Raw genomic sequence first — 20,244 nt, 5'->3', positions numbered from 1 at the left:
TCGACATTCCTCTATCACAATCATCATCGACATTCCTCTATCACAATCATCATCGACATTCCTCTATCACAATCATCATCGACATTCCTCTATCACAATCATCATCGACATTCCTCTATCACAATCATCATCGACATTCCTCTATCACAATCATCATCGACATTCCTCTATCACAATCATCGTCGACATTCCTCTATCACAATCATCGTCGGCATTCCTCTATCACAATCATCATCGGCATTCCTCTATCACAATCATCATCGACATTCCTCTATCACAATCATCATCGACATTCCTCTATCACAATCATCATCGACATTCCTCTATCACAATCATCATCGACATTCCTCTATCACAATCATCATCGACATTCCTCTATCACAATCATCATCGACATTCCTCTATCACAATCATCATCGGCATTCCTCTATCACAATCATCATCGGCATTCCTCTATCACAATCATCATCGGCATTCCTCTATCACAATCATCATCGACATAACCTATTCCTGAAAACATGCATCTCTCATAATCCCTCTCCATATCACTAATCCCAACCGCACAGTGCATGTCCACAGAGCCAGAGTACCTGTCCCCGTAGAACACTGGAGAAGAAGAGCGAGTACACACAGAGTACTACACACAGAGTACTACACACAGAGTACTACACACAGAATACTACACACAGAGTACTACACACAGAGTACTACACACAGAGTACTACACACAGAGTACTACACACACAGAGAGAGGATCATATCGCGTCCCAGGGAGCCAGCCGGAGGGGAAACTTTGCCAAACACACTTTTCTCACCAGCGCCCTCACACATTATCTATCTTCAGCCCTGTCCACACACACACACACACACACACACACACACACACACACACACACACACACACACACACACACACACACACACACACACACACACACACACACACACCAAAATAAGAATAGGACTCACCATCTCAACGTACAGAGTATACGCACACTCCTTCCCTTACTCCTAAAGAGTGTGTGTGAGCACAGCCATGCAAAAACACACAGTGTGTGAGCGGTGTGTGTGTGAGCGGTTTCTGTGTGAGCAGTGTGTGTGTGAGAGCGGTATGTGGTGAGTGGTGTGGGGGTTCTCCGCAGTCACTCTGATTGATCCTCAATTATTTTTTTCCCCTTCATTCACTCCCTCCATCCCCTAGTGCTGACGCACTGGCTGACACTGCCAGGTAGGGCTTCTGCAGTCAGCAGAACACTACTCTGCAGAGCACACACACACACACACACACACACACACACACACACACACACACACACACACACACACACACACACACAGATACAGTATGCACTAACGCACGAACGCACACCACCCTCATCCCCCTCCCAGCCTGAAAATAGCAATTAAGCAGACCAGGATGTGGGGAGTGATAAGAGAGAGAGAGAGAGAGAGAGAGAGAGAGAGAGAGAGAGAGATGATGAGATGTCCTTTCCTCAGGGAAGGAGAGAGAGAAACAGCGAGAGAATCTCCTCAACTGAGTTCTCCTCTGCAGGAGAGAGAAATGAAGTGTAAAGTAACTTAGAGAGAGAGAGAGAGAGGGGGGGAGGGAGGGGGCAAGGAGAGGGAGTGGAAGAGAGAGAGAAAGGGGGAGGAGAGGGAGTGGGGAGAGAGAGAGAGAGAGAGAGAGAGAGAGAGAGAAAGGGGGAGGAGAGGGAGTGGGGAGAGAGAGAGAGATAGGGGAGAAGAGGGAGTGGGGAGATATAGAGAGGGAGTGGGGAGAGAGAGAGAGAGAGAGAGAGAAAGGGGAGGAGATGGAGTGGGGAGATATAGAGAGGGAGTGGGGAGAGAGAGAGAGAAAGGGGAGGAGAGGGAGTGGGGAGATATAGAGAGGGAGTGGGGAGAGAGAGAGAGAAAGGGGAGGAGAGGGAGTGGGGAGATATATAGAAAGGGAGTGGGGAGAGAGAGAGAAAGGGGAGGAGAGGGAGTGGGGGAGATATAGAGAGGGAGTGGGGAGAGAGAGAGAGAAAGGGGGAGAGGGAGTGGGGAGATATAGAGAGGGAGTGGGGAGAGAGAGAGAGAAAGGGGGAGAGGGAGTGGGGAGATATAGAGAGGGAGTGGGGAGAGAGAGAGAAAGGGGAGGAGAGGGAGTGGGGAGAGAGAGAAAGGGGAGGAGAGGGAGTGGGGAGATATAGAGAGGGAGTGGGGAGAGAGAGAGAGAGAGAGAGAGAGAGAGAGAGAGAGAGAAAGGGGGAGAGGGAGTGGGGAGATATAGTGGGAGTGGGGAGAGAGAGAGAGGGGGGAGGAGAGGGAGGGAGTGGGGAGATATAGAGAGGGAGTGGGGAGAGAGAGAGAGAAAGGGGAGGAGAGGGAGTGGGGAAGATATAGAGAGAGTGGGGAGAGAGAGAGAGAAAGGGGGAGAGGGAGTGGGGAGATATAGAGAGGGAGTGGGGAGAGAGAGAGAGAAAGGGGAGGAGAGGGAGTGGGGAGAGAGAGAGAGAGAAAGGGGAGGAGAGGGAGTGGGGAGATATAGAGAGGGAGTGGGGAGAGAGAGAGAGAGAAAGGGGAGGAGAGGGAGTGGGGAGATATAGAGAGAGGGAGTGGGGAGGAGAGGGAGTGGGTAGATATAGAGAGGGAGTGGGGAGAGAGAGAGAGAAAGGGGAGGAGAGGGAGTGGGGAGAGAGAGAGAAAGGGGAGGAGAGGGAGGGAGTGGGGCGACATAGAGAGAGAAAGGGGAGGAGAGGGAGTGGGGAGATATAGAGAGGGAGTGGGGAGGAGAGGGAGTGGGTAGATATAGAGAGGGAGTGGGGAGAGAGAGAGAGAGAAAGGGGAGGAGAGGGAGTGGGGAGAGAGAGAGAAAGGGGAGGAGAGGGAGTGGGGAGATATAGAGAGGGAGTGGGGAGAGAGAGAGAGAGAAAGGGGAGGAGAGGGAGTGGGGAGAGAGAGAGAGAAAGGGGAGAAGAGGGAGTGGGGAGATATAGAGAGGGAGTGGGGAGAGAGAGAGAAAGGGGGAGAGGGAGTGGGGAGATATAGAGAGGGAGTGGGGAGATATAGAGAGAGAAAGGGGAGGAAAGGGAGTGGGGAGAGAGAGAGAAAGGGGGAGAGGGAGTGGGGAGATATAGAGAGAGAAAAAGGGGAGAAGAGGGAGTGGGGAGTTATAGAGGGAGTGGGGAGAGAGAGAGAGAAAGGGGAGGAGAGGGAGTGGGGAGAGAGAGAGAAAGGAGAGGAGAGGGAGGGAGTGGGGAGATATAGAGAGAGAAAGGGGGAGAGGGAGTGGGGAGATATAGAGAGAGAAAGGGGAGGAGAGGGAGTGGGGAGATATAGAGAGGGAGTGGGGAGAGAGAGAGAGAGAGATAAAGGGGAGGAGAGGGAGTGGGGAGATATAGAGAGGGAGTGGGGAGAGAGAGAGAGAGAAAGGGGAGGAGAGGGAGTGGGGAGATATAGAGAGGGAGTGGGGAGATATAGAGAGGGAGTGGGGAGATATAGAGAGGGAGTGGGGAGATATAGAGAGGGAGTGGGGAGATATATAGAGAGGGAGTAGGGAGATATAGAGAGGGAGTGGGGAGATATAGAGAGGGAGTGGGGAGATATAGAGAGGGAAAGGGGGGATATATAGAGAGGGATTGGGGAGATATAGAGAGGGAGTGGGGGGATATAGAGAGGGAGTGGGGAGATATAGAGAGGGAGTGGGGAGATATATAGAGAGGGAGTGGGGAGATATAGAGAGGGAGTGGGGAGATATATAGAGAGGGAGTGGGGAGATATAGAGAGGGAGTGGGGAGATATAGAGAGGGAGTGGGGAGATATATAGAGAGGGAGTGGGGAGATATAGAGAGGGAGTGGGGAGATATATAGAGAGGGAGTGGGGAGATATATAGAGAGGGAGTGGGGAGATATAGAGAGGGAGTGGGGAGATATAGAGAGGGAGTGGGGAGATATAGATAGGAGTGGGGGGATATATAGAGAGGGAGTGGGGAGATATAGAGGGGGAAAGGGGGGATATATAGAGAGGGAGTGGGGAGATATAGAGAGGGAGTGGGGAGATATATAGAGAGGGAGTGGGGAGATATATAGAGAGGGAGTGGGGAGATATAGAGAGGGAGTGGGGAGATATAGAGAGGGAGTGGGGAGATATAGAGAGGGAAAGGGGGGATATATAGAGGGGCAAAGCGAGAGAAAGAACAGCTCTGCAGCAGTATAATGGATGCAGAGGTTTAGTATCAGTCAGACACGCCACATTGACCAGCCTTTAACACAGCTACTGTAGATTAAACACACAGTCCTCAAAGAAGGGAACAGGTGTGTATGTGCATGCAATCGCCTGTGTTCCCAATCACAGCCTATAACCCTGGGAACTCAAACACTCACACATATACGCACACACACACACACAGCATGTGTGTTTGTCACAATACCTGATGTCACCGGTAAAGACATTCCATTGGCCCACATCTGTGTGGAGTGTAAACAGGCAGGAGTGTTTTACGGGCCAGGTGTGTGTGTGTGTGTGTGGTATGGTTTGGTTTCACTATCCTTGTGTGGGCCAGAAGTCCTCTGGTGTGGTTTAGGTTTAGGGTGAGGGGTTTAGGGTTAGGTTTAGGGGTTATGGAAAATCTGTATTTTCTTACGGGAATAAATGTTTTGGTCTCAATAAGGATAGTAAAACAAACTGTGTGTTCATTCATTCTCATTCAAACTGGATGCTCATCAGCTGTGATGCTGTGATGATGGAGCTGGGTTGTGAATTATCTTATGAAGAGTCTAAGTGTCTCTGATGGAACTATTGACAACTAAGACCATGATGTTATGTTTGTTGAAGAAAGGACTGACAGGAAACAGATACAGCTGTAGTGGAATATGAGAAGGATGTGGGAGACAGGTCGTCATTGTGAAGAAGAATTTGGTCTTAATTGACGTACCTGTATAGATAAAGGTGGAGCATATATATATATATATATACACACACACAGTAGCAGTCAAAGGTTTGGAAACACCTACTGACTCAAGTTTTTTTTTCTTTTTTACTATTGACTACATTGTAGAATAATAGTGAAGACATCAAAAATATTAAATAACACACATGGAATCATGTAGTAACCAAAATAGTGTTGAACATATCAAAATAGATTTTAGATTTTTCAAAGTAGCCACCCGTTGCCTTGATGACAGCTTTGCACACTCTTGGCATTCTCTCAACCAGCTTCACCTGGAATGCTTTTCCAACAGTCTTGAAGGAGTTCCCACATATGCTTGACCACTTGTTGGCTGCTTTTACTTCACTCTGCAGTCCAACAATGTTGACAAACAAAATTATAGTCCCACTAAGTGCAAACCAGATGGGATGGCGTATCACTGAATAATGCTGTGGTAGCCATGCTGGTTAAGTTTGCCTTGAATTCTAAATAAATCACAGACAGTGTCACCAGCAAAGCACCCCCACATCATCACACCTCCTCCTCCATGCTTCACGGTGGGAACCACACATTCAGAGATCATCCGTTCACCTACTATGTGTCTCACAAAGACACAGTGGTTGGAACCAAAATTCTCAAATTTTGACTCATCAGACCAAAGGACAGATTTCCACCTGTCTAATGTCCATTACTAGTGTTTCTTTCCCAAAGCAAGTCTCTTCTTATTATTGGTGTCCTTTAGTAGTGGTTTTCTTTGCAGCAATTTGACCATGAAGGCCTGATTCACACAGTCTCTTCTGAACAGTTGATGTTAAGATGTGTCTGTTACTTGAACTCTGTGAAGCATTTATTTAGGCTGAAAACTGAAGTGCAGTTAACTCTAAGGAACTTATCCTCTGCAGTATAATTAACTATAGGTCTTCCTTTCCTGTGGCGGTCCTCATGAGAGCCAGTTTCATAATAGCGCTTGATTGTTTTTGCGACTGGACTTGAAGAAACGTTCAAAGTTCTTGAAGTTTTCTGCATTGATCGACCCTCATATCTTAAAGTAATGATGGACTGTCATTTCCCTTTGCTTATTTGAGCTGTTCTTGCCATAATATTGACTTGGTATTTTACCAAATAGGGTTATCTTCTGTATACCATCCCTATTTTGACACAACACAACTGATTGGTTGAAACGCATTAAGAAGGAAAGAAAATCCACAAAGGCACACCTGTTAATTGAAATGCATTCCCTTGTGAAGCTGGTTGAGAGAATGCCAAGAGTGTGCAAAGCTGTCATCAAGGCAAAGGGTAGCTACTTTGAAGATTCTTAATATAAAATATATTTGGATTTGTTTCACACTTTTTTTGGTTACTGCACAATTCCATATGTGTTATTTCATAGTTTTCTAATTAAATCAAATCAAATTTTATTCGTCACATGTGCTGAATACTTCCAAGCCAAGCCCTTAACCAACATTGCAGTTCAAGAAAGAGTTAAGAAAATGTTTACCAAATAAACTAAAGTAAAAAAGAATACAAAGTAACACAGTAAAATAACATTAACGAGGCCATATACAGGGGGTACCGTTACCGAGTCAATGTGCGGAGTTACAGGTTAGACAAGGTCATTTTTTCATGTAAGTCGGGGTTAAATTCACTATGCATAGATAATAAACAATGAGTAGCAGCAGTGTAAAAACAAATGGGGAGGAGGTGGGCTGTCAATGTAAATAGTCCGGGTGTCCATTTGATTAATTGTTCAGTAGCCTTATGGCTTGGGGGAAGAAGCTGTTTATAGGATCCTTTTGGTCCGAGACTTGGTGCTCCGGTACCGATTGCCGTGTGGTAGCAGAGAGAACAGTCTATGACTTGGGTGACTGGAGAAACCATTTTTTGGACTTTCCTCTGACACCTCCTAGTATATAGGTCTTGGATGGCAGGAAGCTTTGCCCCAGTGATGTACTGGGCCGTACGAACTACCTTCTCTAGTGCCTTACGGTGAGATACAGAGAAGTTGCCATACCAGGTGTTGATGCAACCGGTCAGTATGCTCTCAATGGTGCAGCTGTAGAACTTTTTGAGCATCTGGGGACCCATAACAAATCTTTTCAGTCTCCAGAGGGGGAAAAGGTGTTGTCGTGCCCTCTCTACGATTGTCTTGGTGTTTAGGGACCACAGTTTGTTGGTGATGTGGACATCAAGGAACTTGAAACTCTCAACCTGCTCCACTACAGCACTGCCAATGTTAATGGGTGCGTGCTCTGCACTCCTTTTCCTGTAGTCCATGATCAGCTCCTTTGTCTTGCTCACATTGAGAGAGAGGTTGTTGTCCTGGCACCACACTGCCAGTTTTCTGACCTCCTCCCCATAGGCTGTCTCATTGTTGTCGGTAATCAGGTCTACCACTGTTGTGTCATCACCAAACTTAATGATGGTGTTGGAGTCATGTTCAGCCACGCAGCCGTGGGTGAACAGGGAGTACAGGAGGGGACTAAGCATGCACCCCTGAGGGGCCCCCATGTTGTTGTCTACCCTTACCATGTCCCCTTATCACCTGGGGGACGGCCCATCAGGAAGTCCAGGATCTAGTTGCAGAGGAGGGGTTCAGTACCAGGGTCTTTAGCTTAGTGATGAGCTTTGTGCGTCCTATGGTGTTGAACGCGGAGTTGTAGTCAGTGAACAGCATTCTCACATAAGTGTTCATTTTGTCCAGGTGGGAAAGTGCAGTGTGGAGTGCGATTGCGATTGCGTCACCTGTGTTGGTGGTTAGTTGTTTTCTGTTTTGTGTTGTTTCACCTGACAGGACTGTTTCGTTTCTTACATTCTCGTTGTTGTTTTTGTTTCGTGTTCTGTTATATTAAAATATTAACATGGACACTTACCACGCTGCGTGTTGGTCCGATCTTGACTACTCTTCCTCAGACGAAGAGGAGAACCGTTACACCTGTATTGACTCTTTGCCTGTTTGATGGTTAGTCTGGGGGCATTTTGATGTCTTCACTATTATTCTACAATGTAAAAAATAAAGAATAACCCTGGAATGAGTAGGTGTGTCCAAACTTTTGACTGGTGCTGTATATCTTTTCAAATGTCTGTCAGTCTGTCCCTGGCATCGATTCAACAACACAGGACAACTCCCAGTTGCTGATCATGTTCAGTTACAACATCAAGCAAGTGATTGGAGCTACGGGCAACACACTGTGATTACAGTCCAGAGTAAATACAGAGAGAGAACAAGACAGAAAGAGAGAGAGATTTTACTTGACTTGAGTTGGAGTATATGTATCAACAGTTAGACAAACGATCGGGATACAATATCAAAGAACAGCCGATGGTGAGACTGAGAGCAAGACAGAGACATACACGCACATACACACACAAACGCACACTTAAGGTGCTCATTGCCAAGATCAAATATAAAGTATACAGATGATGTCACAGTAATCTGGGTGGGTTCTTACTTAAACACTCAAATCAGGCTGTCACACACACACACACACACACACACACACACACACACACACACACACACACACACACACACACACACACACACACACACACACACACACACACACACACACACACACACACACACACACACACACACACACACACACACACACACACACACACACACACAGAGGCTGGCTGGCTGGCTGGCTGGCTAAGACATTGCAATCAGGCTATCACAGTGAAAACCAGCTGGCGCCCTCACTTTATATTTCCATTCCTAATTTGGGAACACAGTTCTGGGAACATGTCTATTAACCACTACATGACAATCACACAGAGACTAATGGTTAATGCAACAGAGAATGGGGTTTACACTGTCATCTTTACGAGAATTTAGCATTTAAAGGGATAGTTCACCCAATGACCAAATGACTGGTGTGTTCCCTTGCCTGAATGTAGCTGGGCCAAGGAAGACCGCAATCCACACTCTGGGCACAAATCACCTCAAAATAACTATCCCTTTAAAGCGTTGACCCCTTTCCCATATTGATGAATGAACGTGTGCCAAGCCCTTTCACAAGGCACTCAGGATACTGGAGATGAGATGACTAAAGCTTTGGGGTTAACTTTTGGACACATACACACACTTAGGGAGCATCAGTGGAGGATTGCACAAACACTTTCCAGCACAGACTTAAAGCAAACTGAGTGGGGGCTCCAAGACAAAATATGTCCAAGAAACACTGTGAGGTCTCCCACCTCCAATCCAATCCTCTTCCACCTCATGGGCCCCTGGTTTTGGCCCTCTCCAGCCTCCATCCCCCCTTTGGCTCCTGGGTCCATGCTCTGGCTTTGTGTCTGGCAACCCACATCACCAGCAATAATATGATTTGGGGAGTCATTGTTTCCATCCGTACTGTTTTTCACTGAGTGGATTAGAATGAAAAGACAATAATATAATTCCCTTAATAAACGATTGCTGAATTTCTTATCTCGTAAACCTGTGCCATTCACCTGGATGTCGCTTACAATAGGAGATATTCCAAAAGATGCATTATTCTGAAGTAAAGACTTTATCCCACTAGAGGTACAGCTTTTAGAACAGTGTCAGTGCCTTGCTTGAAACCGCAAAGTTGAATATTTCCATAAATTCTCTCCTGGTAAATAGATTCCTACCGTAATATCGACCCATTAGTCCATATAAAACATTTATGAGGTGAAAAGTCAGCAAACCCCAGCACGTTAAAGCCTGCTTGTGAAAAGCCGTCAATTTCACAGGAGGGTTGCCCACAACATACGGACGTGGTAGTAAAAAAAATGAGCTTCTGAAAAACAAAATGAGGTGTAGTATTCCGGAAACTGTGAGGATTGATTTATGTACCTTTTAAACCCAGTTGACTTTTGATATCTGATTGAAGAGAGTGAATTCTAAGACATTTAGACCACCATCACAAACCCTGTTGGTCTAGGAAGTCTATTCCCTCTGCGATATTTTATTGGGCTTCATCGTTTGATGTAAACTGGCGCCGTGCTCGGTTCATTCCACACAAATTTATGGTGACCAATAAAGTAAAGGAGATCTCCTTTAAGATTATCCATATATTTTATCCGTGTAATAGCTTGATTTCTAAATATATACCTGATGTTACCAGTGAATGCAGTTTCTGTCATTGTTTACAGAGTGAGGTGTTCTGGACTGATCTTGGCAACAAAATATTGATATATTATTTTACCACACTGATTCCACAATTGAATGTCATAAATCTCTTTATTTTATTAGGAAAAATGTTCATACACAAATCTAAATTTATGAAGAAAAAGCCCCTTTTCTTATTTTTTAAAATCTGATTTGGAAAACTATTTAGTGTCTTTAAAATGTATACGAAAACAAAATGTCAAAAAAATGCATTTGCTACATGTCTGTATTTGAATTGATATAACGTGGATTTGCATTATAATTTTAGTTTCTTCTCTTATTTCTTTGTGGAATCCTTGTCCCTGCCATAGCTAACACATTTCAGGCTCTCTCCGGGGAACAGGACAACACAACCACTCCCAGTGTTTGCGTGCCTGCGTGTTTTCCTACGTGGCATCGGCCACTGAGAGGGACACAAAATGAGGGGCACAAAATGTCTGGTTGACGGTGAGTAACCAGATAGCCAGTCGGTGACATAACATTATGACTGGGCACGGACTGACGGATTGTCCTCCATTACTGGTAATTTATGACCGTCATCAAAATGTCACTGAGTCCACTTTCAGAGCTCCTTACAACCTTGGCTACATTCTATAGGTTAGAGGAGAAAAGAGGGTGACCAGGACATACCCAGTGACCAATGACTAGTGCCGGCCTTATTTACGACCAAACACACGTACCAGAAAGGACAATTAACCCTCACAAATCCTCTCCCTATGCCAAGCATAAAACAGGCTCTCTGGCCAGAGTTAAACACACTGTGGAATCTTCCCCAGCACACATACTCCTTGGGAGTCTGCCCAAGCAGCACCAAGACTAAACCAGGGCTGCAGAATGACAGGCACATCCCAACAGTAACCAGCTGTAGTGACATTCTGATGGACTGGGACTGTGAGACTGGGATCCTGCAGTTCATCACTGAGCTGATTTTTTTGATGAGTCATCATGCCTCTGTGAGGAGTGACGGACACACACACACACACACACACACACACACACACACACACACACACAAAATCTGTCTACACATGGTATTAAAATGTGTCTCACATGCGTTCACGGTGTCTGCATTAGGACCGGAGTCCCTGTATGGAAATTATTTGACAGCTAATCTTTCAAAATAAAACCTATTATGTATGTATTTTAAGACACATCTTGGTGCCATAAGTCAATGGTACAACCTGTCAATGATATTACAAGGCGGGATGATAATGATTTAAACCAGGGATGGGCAACTGTCCCCCCCTTTTGTGGGCCTGTGGATCAATCCCCCCCCCCCTCCAGCAGCTTTTATCTTGTTATGTCAGTCACTGACAGTCACTCAATTAGTCCATGTCAGTTTACATTTTTAAAATTGGTGAGTTAGTCTCGTCATCTATCACTCTCACTCAGATATCATAGTGAAAACATTTCTCTCCACTCTATGGAAAAATTACTAGAATTGCATGAAATGAGTTATAAAATTGCTAAATCTTCTCCCCGCCCCATGGCCAAATGTGTAGAATTGCAGCTAACATTTTCTTGATTTGTAAGTTAGTCTAGACTGCAGTACCTCCAGGCTCTGATCAGGCCCTACACCCAAACAAGGGCACTGCGTTCATCCCCCTCTGGCCTGCTCGCCTCCCTACCACTGAGGAAGTACAGTTCCCGCTCAGCCCAGTCAAAACTGTTCGCTGCTCTGGCCCCCCAATGGTGGAACAAACTCCCTCACGACGCCAGGACAGCGGAGTCAATCACCACCTTCCGGAGACACCTGAAACCCCACCTCTTCAAGGAATACCTAGGATAGGATAAGTAATCCTTCTCACCCCCCTTAAATGATTTAGATGCACTATTGTAAAGTGGCTGTTCCACTGGATGTCAGAAGGTGAATTCACCAATTTGTAAGTCGCTCTGGATAAGAGCGTCTGCTAAATGACTTAAATGTAAATGTAAATGTAGACAGCTATCTTAATGTGCAGTAATCATGGTCGAATTACAGGCTGGGGTCCCTCACTGATTTAATTAGTCACTCTCACTCAGATAACATGCAGTACTAAAAACTGCAAACATTTATTTTCTCCTTATGCGGAAATGTATAGAATTTCAGGAAATTGCACGTAGGGCCCCCTAAAAGCTAGGGCCAGCTCTGACTGCATGTGTGGCTATGGATGTGCGTGCACAGACCAGTGAGCAACAGCGATCCCTCATGATTAGTTCAGATTTGTTTTGTGGCCCCCATACCCATCAAAGTTGCCCATCCCTGATTTATAGTTTCACAGTCGAGATCTGTTCACACTTTCAAGACGTTCAGACGCAATGCATGCCTGACTACCTCCGGAGGTGGTCAGGAAGGTCTGTTCACAATCAGATCACAATGTGTATTTTAATCATCTACACTTGTCTGAAAATGTGGGCCCAATCAGAATGTGGACACGATCAGGACTAAGGATGCATGTTAGCACCAGGTATAAATGGGGCTAGAGGGTCAGCAAAGAGCCTACACTCTTAGAATAAAGGGTTCCAAAATGGTTCTACGGCTGTCCCCATAGGAAACCCTTTTGGGTTCCAGGTAGAACCCTTTGTAGAAAGGGTTCTATATCACAGGAGGTTGGTGGCACCTTAATTGGGGAGGACAGGCTTGTGGTAATGGTTGGAGAGGAATAGGTGGAATGGTATAAACTACATCCAACACATGATTTCCATTCGCTCGTTTCCAGCCACTATTATGAGCCGTTCTCCCCTCAGCAGCCCCCACTCTTCTACGTGGAACAAAAGGGGTTCTCCCTGCAACCATAAAGGGTTCTTCAAAGGGTTCTCTTATGGGGACAGCTGAAGATCCTTTTAAGGTTCTAGACAGCACCTTTTTTTTTTACTAAGAGTGTATTCTTTAGTCTCGTGACATCATCAACTGATAAGGAGAAGAGCCATACTATAGATCTAGAGAAAAAAACGCCAGAGAATGACGAAAAGAGAGAGAGAGAGAGAGAGAGAGAGAGAGAGAGAGGAAGGAAGGAAGGAAGGAAGGAAGGAAGGAAGGAAGGAAGGAAGGAAGGAAGGAAGGAAGGAAGAACAGAGAAAGACAGAGGAAGTAAGAAAAACTGAGAGAGGATGAAGCCAAAAAACTTCAGAACTACCTTCACCTACTGCAGGGATGGCTAACATCCTCATCGAGAGCTACTGGAGGGCAAATACAAATACAGGGTGTGCCCTGTGGGCTTTCGTTCCAGCCCTGCTCTTGCTCACTATGCATCCGCTCATCGGGACATTTATTAGCTTCAGCCGTGTGAGTAGAGTTGTCCCCCAACCGAGTGTTAGGAAACACTTTGTGTCTGTCCAAGGGGACTCACAATAACTATGACGCTGAAACTATCTGTCTGAACCTATAACAGCCCAGGTGTCCTCGCCCTGCACTCTCTGGACACACACACACAGTGGAGCTGTAATGCTATATTCCATCTCCCCTAGCGACCATGCAGAGTATTACACACACAGTGGAGCTGTAATGCTATATTCCATCTCCCCTAGCGACCATGCAGAGTATTACAACACTCAGTTACTCAACTCCACTAACAATCCCCAATCACAGCTAATCGTCATATTACATTTGTTTACATGTAGCAGCCTCACAGCAGCCCAGGGGAGCTCTTGGCAGCGAGTGTGTAGGGACAGAGAGGGAGAAGATAAGCTCTATAGGAAGTAAATGCACGGGTTCCATTTCATGCTTATTTAACTGACACACCCAAACATTAATCTGGAGCAGGGAACTTTGATGTGGGTGGGGGCTATAAAAAATCGGAACTCATCATGAGGGCCTCAGTGGCTCGCGGGTCTGCAAACCAAAATCCATACCCACACATGCAGTCAGAGCCGGCCATAGCCTTTAAGGGGCCAGTAGCTACATTTTGATCACCAGTGCCAGGAGCGCCAGATGCATTATCTCAGAAACGGACGCCTTCCTGGGTAGCCTAGTGGTTAGAGCGTTGGACTAGTAACCGGAAGGTTGCAAGTTCAAACTCCCGAGCTGACAAGGTACAAATCTGTCGTTCTGCCCCTGAACAGGCAGTTAACCCACTGTTCCCAGGCCGTCATTGAAAATAAGAATGTGTTCTTAACTGACTTGCCTGGTAAAATAAAGGTAAAATAAAAAAATAAAAAAATAAATAAATCTTGCATGACAGTGTTTAGGGTTTACAGAGAGTGGTGCAAAAAAACAAAACAAACATCCAGCCAGTCCTGTGGCTGAAAACAGCTCGTTGATGAGATGGTCGAGGGAGATTGGTAATAATCGCTGCAACAGCGGTGTGCAGAGCGGCATCTCGGAACGCACAACTCATCGATCCTTGTCCCAGATGGGCTATTGCAGCAGACAACGCCACTGGGTTCCACTCCTTTCAGCTAAAATCAAGAAGAAGCGGCTCTAGCAGTGGAGGCTGCTGAGGGGAGGACAACTCATAACAATGACTGGAATGGAGTGAATGGAATGGCATCAAACACATGGAAACCATGGAAACCATGTGTTTAGTGTATTTGATACTATTCCACCCATTCCACTCATACACATTAAACTGGCCAATGAATGTATAATTATATATATATATATATATATATATATATATATATATATATATATATATATATATATATATATATATATATATATATACAGTGCCTTTGGAAAGTATTCACAGCCCTTGAATTTTTCCACATTTTGTTACATTTACAGCCTTATTCTAACAGGTATTAAATAAATAACAAATAGTCAGCAATCTACACACAATACCCATATAAGCAAAAACAGGTTTTTAGACATTTTGGAAAATGTATAAAAGAACAAAAATAGAAATACCTTATTTACATAAGTATTCAGACCCTTTGCTATGAGAATCGAAGTTGAGCTCGGGTGCATCCGGTTTCATCCTTGAGATGTTTCTACAACTACAAAGTCCACCTTTGGTAAATTCATTTGATTGGACCGGATTTGGAAAGGCACACAACTGTCTAGATAAGGTGCCAGAGTTGGCAGTGCATGAAAGAGCAACAACCAAGCCATGAGGTCGAAGGAATTGTCTGTAGAGCTTCGAGATCTGGGGAAGGGTACCAAACAATGTCTGCAGCATTGAAGGTCCCCAAGAAGACAGTGGCCTCCATCATTCTTAAATGGAAGTTTGGAACCACCAAGACTCTTACTAGAGCTGTCCACCTGGCCAAACTGAGCAATCGAGGGAGAATGGCCTTGGTCAGGGAAGTAACCAAGAACCCGATGGTCACTCTGACAGAGCTCCAGAGTTGCTCTGTGGAGATGAGAGAACCTTCCCCATGGCACTATCCCTACGGTGAAGCATGGTGGTGGCAGCATCATGCTGTGGGACTGTTTTTCAGTGGCAGGGACTGGGAGACTAGTTAGGATCGAGGCAAAGATGAATGGAGCAAAGTACAGAGAGATCCTTGATGAAAACCTGCTCCAGAGCACCCAGGACCTCAGACTTGGGTGAAGGTTCACCTTCCAACAGGACAATGACCCTAAGCACACAGCCAAGATAATGCAGGAGTGGCTTTGGGACAAGTCTTTGAATGTCCTTGAGTGGCCCAGTCAGAGCCCAGACCTGAACCCAATCGAACATCTCTGGAGAAACCTGAAAATAGCTTTGCAGTGATGCTCCCAATCCAACCTGACAGAGCTTGAGAGGATCTGCAGAGAAGATTGGGAGAAACTCGAAAAAATACAGGTGTGCCAAGCTTGTAGCGTCATATCCAAGAAGACTCAATACTGTATGTGTATAGATTGATGAGGGGAAAAAACTATTTAATCAAATTTAGAATTAGGCTGTAATGAAAAATCAAGGGGTCTGAATACTTTCCGAAGGCACTGTATATAAATACAGTGCCTTGCGAACGTATTCGGCCCCCTTGAACTTTGCGACCTTTTGCCACATTTCAGGCTTCAAACATAAAGATATAAAACTGTATTTTTTCCCGCCAACCTGTCACACAGGAGAAAGATCTCTCCACTCATACTAAAGCTCAGACCAGACACCCCTCTACAGATGGGAAGGACCAAACCAATCAGCATAACACACACGATAGCAATCACTCCACAGACACTAAGGATCGATCCATGTACCCCCCTACACAAACCACCCAGCTTCCAACACACGTTAGGGATCCCACCAAGAACCAGACCACATACCATAAAGATCACTCCACCCACACTAAGGACCAAACCAAACAGCCCTCTCACCCTAGATTCCCCCCTACCCAACATAAAAACCAAACCAGTCACTCTACCACAGATCAGAAGACCCCACAGCACCTGAACCAAACACACACACCGCCTGCACACCCCTCCACTCCACCTCCCTCCCACCCCATCCCCGACAGGGCCCTGACCCCCCAGACCCCCCGGCCTGAGGGGGAGGAGTTTGTGGATTATGACCAGGCGATTGGTCCTCCTCTGCTGGAGGCCAGCCCCCATGCTCCTAAAGAACCTCAGTCCACATACCAACCTGAAACAGGAACTGACTACGACATGGCGGACCAGACTGTCGATGTCAGAGGTAGGTGTAAATCTCCGAGTCTATTCAGTGGTTTAACAATGGGTTGGTGACGTCATCATGGCCGCTGTCATCTCTGCTCTCATGGCTGTTGTTGAATGTTGATGATGATAATGATGTTGTTGATGACGACGATGAGGATGATATATATGTGTGTGTCTCAGGACTGCAGCAGTGCACAGTGAATGTGTGTTTGAACCAAGCGTCCTGCTACCAGAGAGGCAGAGCCAGCATCTGTGTGTGTCCAACTGGATACACTGGACAGCGCTGCGAGACAGGTACACACACACACACACACACACACACACACACACACACACACACACACACACACACACACAAGCAGGTATCATATTGTCTCTGTTATTTGTGTAGATGTTGATGAATGCCAGTCCTACCCATGTCGTAATGGAGCCACCTGTATGGACGGAGTCAACTCCTTCACCTGTTTGTGTCTACCCAGCTACACAGGAGGGCTCTGTGAACAAGGTAACACACACACACACACACATACAGTGCCTTGTGAAAGTATTCGGCCCCCTTGAACTTTGCGACCTTTTGCCACATTTCAGGCTTCAAACATAAAGATATAAAACTGTATTTTTTTGTGAAGAATCAACAACAAGTGGGACACAATCATGAAGTGGAACTTTTTTAACAAATCAAAAACTGAAAAATTGGGCGTGCAAAATTATTCAGCCCCCTTAAGTTAATACTTTGTAGCGCCACCTTTTGCTGCGATTACAGCTGTAAGTCGCTTGGGGTATGTCTCTATCAGTTTTGCACATCGAGAGACTGAATTTTTTTCCCATTCCTCCTTGCAAAACTGCTCGAGCTCAGTGAGGTTGGATGGAGAGCATTTGTGAACAGCAGTTTTCAGTTCATTCCACAGATTCTCGATTGGATTCAGGTCTGGACTTTGACTTGGCCATTCTAACACCTGGATATGTTTATTCTTGAACCATTCCATTGTAGATTTTGCTTTATGTTTTGGATCATTGTCTTGTTGGAAGACAAATCTCCGTCCCAGTCTCAGGTCTTTTGCAGACTCCATCAGGTTCTTCCAGAATGGTCCTGTATTTGGCTCCATCCTTCTTCCCATCAATTTTAACCATCTTCCCTGTCCCTGCTGATGAAAAGCAGGCCCAAACCATGATGCTGCCACCACCATGTTTGACAGTGGGGATGGTGTGGTCAGGGTGATGAGCTGTGTTGCTTTTACGCCAAACATAACGTTTTGCATTGTTGCCAAAAAGTTCAATTTTGGTTTCATCTGACCAGAGCACCTTCTTCCACATGTTTGGTGTGTCTCCCAGGTGGCTTGTGGCAAACTTTAAACAACACTTTTTATGGATATCTTTAAGAAATGGCTTTCTTCTTGCCACTCTTCCATAAAGGCCAGATTTGTGCAATATACGACTGATTGTTGTCCTATGGACAGTCTCCCACCTCAGCTGTAGATCTCTGCAGTTCATCCAGAGTGATCATGGGCCTCTTGGCTGCATCTCTGATCAATCTTCTCCTTGTATGAGCTGAAGGTTTAGAGGGACGGCCAGGTCTTGGTAGATTTGCAGTGGTCTGATACTCCTTCCATTTCAATATTATCGCTTGCACAGTGCTCCTTGGGATGTTTAAAGCTTGGGAAATCTTTTTGTATCCAAATCCGGCTTTAAACTTCTTCACAACAGTATCTCGGACCTGCCTGGTGTGTTCCTTGTTCTTCATGATGCTCTCTGCGCTTTTAACGGACCTCTGAGACTATCACAGTGCAGGTGCATTTATACGGAGACTTGATTACACACAGGTGGATTGTATTTATCATCATTAGTCATTTAGGTCAACATTGGATCATTCAGGGATCCTCACTGAACTTCTGGAGAGAGTTTGCTGCACTGAAAGTGAAGGGGCTGAATAATTTTGCACGCCCAATTTTTCAGTTTTTGATTTGTTAAAAAAGTTTGAAATATCCAATAGATGTCGTTCCACTTCATGATTGTGTCCCACTTGTTGTTGATTCTTCACAAAAAAATACAGTTTTATATCTTTATGTTTGAAGCCTGAAATGTGTCAAAAGGTCGCAAAGTTCAAGGGGGCCGAATACTTTCGCAAGGCACTGTATATAGGGCATAGATATACAGTGCCATCAGAAAGCTGTTGACTTATTCCACATTTTGTTCTTACAGCCTGAATTCAAAACATATTAAATTCACCCTCTACACACAATACTCCATAATGACAAAGAGAACACGTTTTTAGAAATGTTTGCAAATTAAATACAAAAATATATAATTTACACAAGTATTCACACCCCTGAGACAATACATGTTAGAATCATCTTTGGTAGCGATTACAGCTGTGAGTCTTTCTGGATTAGTCTCTAAGAGCTTTGAACACGTGGATTGTACAATATTTGCACATTATTCTTTTTTAAATTCTTCAAGCTCATTTGATTGTTCCTGTCTCTGTGTTTACCAGATAGGCTGTATAGGTTTTCACGTTCGTTCTTTGTTTTGTTCGTTATTTCATGTCTAGTTCATTTCATTAAAGAACATGAATAACCACCACGCTGCATTTTGGTCCGCTTCTCCTTCGACAGACGAGAACCGTTACATCGACAGCCATTTTCAAGTCTTGCCATAGATTTTCAAGCCAATTGAAATCAAACTATAACTAGGCGACTTGGGAACATTACATGTAGTCTTGGTAAGCAACTCCAGTGTATAATTGTACATGTTTTTTTTAGGTTATTGTCCTGCTGAAAGGTGAATTTGTCTCCCAGTGTCTGTTGGAAAGCAGATTGAAGCATGTTTCCCTCAAGGATTTTGCCTGTGCTTAGCACTATTCCATTTTCTTTTAATAGTAAAAAACTATTAAACAAGCATACCCATAACATAATGCAACCACCACCACGCTAGAAAATATGACACTCACACTCAGTGATGTGTTGGATTTGCCCAAAACATAACGCTCTGCATTCAGGACATAAAGCTCATTTCTTTGACACATTTTGACTTGCAAACAGGATGCATATTTGTATTCTGTACAGGCTCCCTTCTTTTCCCTCTGTTATTAGGTTAGTATTGTGGAGTAACTACAATGTTGTTAATCCATCCTCAATTTTCTATCACAGTCATTCAATTCTGTAACTGTTTTAAAGTCACCATTGGCCTCATGGTGATATCCCTGAGTGGTTTCCATCCTCTCTGGCAAATTCATTAGAAAGGACACCCGTATCTTTGTAGTTAGAGGGTGCATTAGTACACCTTCCAAAGTGTAATAACTTCACCATACTCAAAGGGATATTCAATGTCTGCTTTTTATATTTTAACCCATCTACCAATAGCCACCTTTTGCAAGGCATTTGAAACCCCCCCACCCCCCCTGGTCTTTGTGGTTGAATCTGTGTTTTAATTTCACTGCACGACTGAGGGACCTTACAGATAATTGTATGTAAGATGAGGTAGTCATAAACAAATCATGTTAAACACTATTATTGCATATAGAGTGAGTCCATGCAACTTACAGTTGAAGTCGGAAGTTTACATACACTTAGTTTGGAGTCATTAAAACTTGTTTTTCAACCACTCCACAAACGTCTTGTTAACAAACTATAGTTTTGGCAAGTCGGTGAGGACATCTACTTTGTCCATGACACAAGTAA

The 20,244-nt window shown here is 44.9% G+C and overlaps 2 protein-coding genes across 4 annotated transcripts in view; one reads left to right on the top strand and one right to left on the bottom strand.

The window, feature by feature from the left end:
* hapln1b (hyaluronan and proteoglycan link protein 1b) overlaps nt 1-20,244 on the bottom strand; it is a 42,863-nt gene that overhangs the window by 10,487 nt on the left and 12,132 nt on the right. The window contains exon 1 of one of the 3 annotated variants that reach the window (XM_064972336.1): nt 970-1,200. The exons of the other annotated variants lie outside the window; for them this stretch is intronic. The gene's annotated coding sequence lies outside the window, so the exon portion shown is untranslated. Of the gene's footprint in view, nt 1-969; nt 1,201-20,244 lie in introns of those variants that run through there. 3 annotated transcript variants of the gene reach the window in all.
* The window catches only part of LOC135543812 (versican core protein-like), a 33,975-nt gene continuing 29,740 nt past the window's right edge, over nt 16,010-20,244 (top strand). Inside the window, exons 1-3 of the mRNA XM_064971145.1 lie at nt 16,010-16,586; nt 16,748-16,861; nt 16,959-17,072. Coding sequence (XP_064827217.1) covers nt 16,148-16,586; nt 16,748-16,861; nt 16,959-17,072 — 667 coding nt within the window. The 5' untranslated portion in view covers nt 16,010-16,147. The remainder of the gene's footprint in view (nt 16,587-16,747; nt 16,862-16,958; nt 17,073-20,244) is intronic.

Source organism: Oncorhynchus masou, chromosome 8 (genome assembly GCF_036934945.1).
Source record: "Oncorhynchus masou masou isolate Uvic2021 chromosome 8, UVic_Omas_1.1, whole genome shotgun sequence".
Taxonomy (NCBI): domain Eukaryota; kingdom Metazoa; phylum Chordata; class Actinopteri; order Salmoniformes; family Salmonidae; genus Oncorhynchus; species Oncorhynchus masou.
The sequence above is the reverse complement of the archived record's forward strand: the minus strand, read 5'-3'. Positions and strand labels throughout refer to the sequence as shown.